Genomic DNA, 4,119 nt, shown 5'->3' with positions numbered 1-4,119 from the left:
GTGGCCCTAGACTTCAGGAGGGCCAACTTCAGTGAGATGAGGAGATTAGTGGGAGAGGAACTGGGGTCCTTGAGGGCAGAGGAACTCAGCATCCAAGAGGAGTGGTCGTTCCTTAAGGAAACGATACTCGGGGCCCAAGGGGTGTCCATCCCCACAAGAAGCAAGGGGGGCAGGAGTGTCCAAAAGCCCCCCTGGCTCACCAAGGGTGTCCGGGAATGCCTGCTTGCCAAAAGGGTGGCGTACGCCCGGTGGAAGGGGGGTGTAATCTCCAAAGAGGAGTATACCTCCTCTGCTCGGGCCTGCAGGCGGGCTGTTAGGAAGGCCAAGGCGGAGATAGAGCTCGGATTAGCGTCCAGGATTAAGGATAACAAAAAGTCCTTTTTCAAATATATTGGGAGGATGAAGAAGGCGCCGGGTAATGTGGGGCCCCTGCAGGATATGCGGGGCAATCTGGTGGTTGCGTCAGAGGATAAAGCGGACCTCTTTAACCAATTCTTCACCTCCGTTTTCTTGTGCAGGGACCGGGACTTCCCTGCTGTGATAGAAGCCGGACGCGAGGGGATCGCCTTCAGACCTCAGGTTGGGGAGGACCGGGTTAGAGAGCTTCTGGAGGGGCTGGACGCGTTCAAGTCAGCGGGTCCGGATGCTCTCCACCCCAGGGTGCTGAGGGAGCTGGCTGGGGTTATTGCAGGGCCCCTGGCACGGCTCTACGAGCGATCGTGGTGCTTGGGCCAGGTGCCAGACGATTGGAAGGTAGCTAATGTGGTCCCCATCTTCAAAAAAGGGAAAAGGGAGGACCCGGGCAATTATAGGCCCGTCAGTCTTACCTCAATCCTGGGGAAGCTCTTTGAGAAGATCATCAAGGAGCACATTTGTGATGGGCCGGCATCCGAGATGATGCTCAGGGGCAATCAGCATGGATTTATTAGGGGGAGATCATGTCAGACCAACCTGATTGCCTTTTATGATCAGGTCACAAAGGCCATGGATGCAGGTGTCGCGGTGGATGTAGTCTTTCTGGACTTCAGCAAGGCCTTTGACACCGTCTCTCACCCCATCCTAATTAGTAAACTAGGCGACTGTGGCATAGATGCCTACACGGTCAGATGGATTGCAGATTGGCTGAAGGGTCGCACTCAGAGGGTGGTGGTGGATGGATCATATTCGACTTGGGGGGAGGTGGGTAGTGGAGTCCCTCAGGGCTCGGTCCTGGGCCCTGCGCTGTTCAATGTCTTCATCAGCGATCTTGATGTTGGGGTGGAGAGCAACCTGTTTAAATTCGCTGATGACACCAAAATTTGGGGGGAGGTGAGCACGCTAGCAGGGAGAGAGAGATTGCAGAAGGATCTGGATAGGTTACAGGGGTGGGCAGACAGGAACAGGATGCGTTTCAATACGGACAAGTGCAGGGTGCTGCACTTGGGTAGTAGGAACCAGCAGCACACTTATAAGATGGGGAGCTCCCTACTTGAGAGCACGGAGGCGGAAAGGGATCTTGGTGTCATTATTGACTCCAAGATGAACATGGGCCGACAATGCGAGGTCATGGTTGGCAGGGCTAACCGGACCTTGTCGTGCATCCACAGGTGCATCTCGAGTAGAGCCAGGGAGGTGATCCTCCCCCTCTATGCGACGCTGGTCAGGCCGCAGCTGGAGTATTGTGTCCAGTTCTGTGCGCCCCATTTCAGGAGGGATGTGGACAACATGGAGAGGGTCCAGAGGAGGGCCACCCGCATGATCCGGGGACAACAGGGCAGACCCTACAGTGAGAGACTGCGGGACTTGAACCTATTCAGCCTCCACAAGAGAAGGCTGAGGGGGGACCTGGTGACCGTCTATAAACTCACTAGGGGGAACCAGAAGGGTTTGGGGGAGACGCTGTTTCCCCTAGCCCCTGCTGGCATAACAAGGAATAATGGGCAGAAAAAACTACTTCACAGTTAGGGTGGCTAGGAGCTGGAACCAACTTCCAAGGGAGGTGGTGCTGGCCCCTACCCTGGGGATCTTTAAGAAGAGGCTGGATACTTACCTGGCTGGACTCATTTGAGTCCCGTTTTTGTTTTTAGGGTGAGTGGTTTTGTTTGTGTTTTTGGGTTGTTCTCCCGCCCTGGCGGGGGGTCGGGCTAGAAGATCTATTAGGTCCCTTCCGACCCTGAAACTATGAAACTATGAAAGCACTGGGGGCAGGCTCTCTGCAGACTCAGGCTGGTGGCACCATCAAGGTAAGAGGTCCTGGTCTCAGGCATTTGGTTCAACCATAAGGGCTAGAGGCAGAGCCTTACTTTTAACAGCAGTTGAGATGGTGCAGGCCTGGGGCACATGGCGAGGACAAATGTCTACATATGCATTTGCACATGCAAATACAGTGTTCGTATCCTCTGGACACGTAGCTGTATGTTTGCAAATTGGAATGGCAAGAGAGGACATGTGCTGGATGGGGCCAGGCACCTGGTGTTTGGTGGTGCCACCACCATGAAAGGTCTGACGGCCGTGGCTGCAGAGTGCAGCCAGCTCTTGCGTCCTGTTGTGTCGGGCGCTGCACAAACGTACAAGAACCAGCTGATTTCCTCAGCAGCCGCTGCTCCTCGTGCTCTTGCATGACATCTATGCATGCGCCGAATGCAACGATCACAAGGTCCAGGGGGCAGCAATAAATGAAGCATGAGGCAAAGGGCAGCCAGGGGCATGTCCCTCCTCCTTTGCACATGGCAAGTGAACAAGGCACGAAGCACTAAACACACCCGCCCTGCTCAGCCCTGCTTGCCCAGGCTGATGGAGCAAGGGCCAGTTCCTGTAAAGAGCAGGAAAACCTCAGCCCCGGGGCAGCTCCAGCGCAGACGCAGCGAGTCGCAAGTTGCCTTGCAGCAAAGTGAGAAGCCACAAGGTGCCACACAGCAGAGACACCCAGGGATGGGGCGCTGGGGCTGGGGGGTGCTGCTGGGCTTGGCCATGCTTGTGGCATCCGCCTCGGCTTCTCAGCACAAGACGCTGAGCTATGAAGAGGCCGTGTCCTTGGCTGTCGACTTCTACAACCAGGAGCCGGGCATAGACCATGCCTTCCGGCTCCTCCGCGCTGACCCGCAGCCTGCATGGGTAAGTCACCAGCTCGCTCCTGTCCTGGAGACTGACCGCAGCACAGGGAAGGCATCAGGGTTAGCCTGGGGACGTCCAATTCAGGACATCCAGCTCCAAGCACCTCGAAAGCAACTCATCCCTCCTACAGTGCTGAGGGTCAGCACACGGAGCTGGCTGCCTGTCCAGTCTCCAAGGGAGGTTGCCAACCCAGCTTGTCCTTCAGATGTGTTAAGGAGGAGCAAAAATAGACAATACAGCCAAAAAGTGTCTGGCTGTCTGTGTAGGAGGGTTGGAGGGTCCCAAGTGTGATGGTCCAGGGAAGGGCTGGGATGGTGTAGTTGGGGCTGGTCCTGCTAGGTGCAGGGGGTTGCACTAGGGGACCCCTGAGGTCCCGTCCAACCCCCATGATCTGTGATTCACTGATACAAGAAGCAAGGTGGGGGGGTGTACTTTGGTGATAACTTTTATTAAACCAACTGTACAATTAGGAGAGAGGTCATTAGCCATGTTAGTCTGAAGTCTGGTAGAAGGCAGGGCAGGGGGCACCTTAGAGACTAGGTCTGAACGAGTTAGTCTAGAAAGCATCACCCCACACTGCCTTCTGGCAGAGACGGCAGACAAGCCTTCGGGTGCAAGGTGCCCTCCCTCAGCTCATGCCTGTCCATGGACAGCTGTGCAAAAAGCACAAGGCTTTGGGATTTAAACCCTGTTTTTTTTAATACTTAATCATGCAAAAAGCAGGTGCACCGAGTACTTTGCATGAATCTGCATATGTAGATCAGCAGTCGCAGTCACCCGTCACTCAGCTGCGCGTTGGCCCAGGTCTCATGCCAGACTCGTGGCGCGTGTTCATGTGAATCCGGCGAGCGCTGGATTTGTCACGCTGCCCTGCAGGGTCCCCCACGCAGGTGGCTCATGATCCCTTGCAAGTGCAGGGACCAGACTCCACAGCCCGTCCTTGTGACCCCTGGATAAGACCAGTCTGGGGAGCTGGAAAGGGACTCGGCAGTCGTTGCGTGGAGGTCACCGTGGCTCCTGCTGCCC

At 55.8% G+C, this 4,119-nt stretch overlaps 1 protein-coding gene across 1 annotated transcript in view; it reads left to right on the top strand.

Annotated features, from left to right (window-relative positions):
* Positions 1 to 2,814: 2,814 nt before the first annotated feature.
* LOC102382109 (cathelicidin-1) overlaps positions 2,815 to 4,119 on the top strand; it is a 3,180-nt gene continuing 1,875 nt past the window's right edge. The window contains exon 1 of the mRNA XM_006037224.2: positions 2,815 to 3,093. Coding sequence (XP_006037286.1) covers positions 2,911 to 3,093 — 183 coding nt within the window. The 5' untranslated portion in view covers positions 2,815 to 2,910. The remainder of the gene's footprint in view (positions 3,094 to 4,119) is intronic.

Source organism: Alligator sinensis, unplaced genomic scaffold, assembly GCF_000455745.1.
Source record: "Alligator sinensis unplaced genomic scaffold, ASM45574v1 scaffold1675_1, whole genome shotgun sequence".
In the NCBI taxonomy this organism is placed as follows: Eukaryota; Metazoa; Chordata; order Crocodylia; family Alligatoridae; genus Alligator; species Alligator sinensis.
The sequence above is the reverse complement of the archived record's forward strand: the minus strand, read 5'-3'. Positions and strand labels throughout refer to the sequence as shown.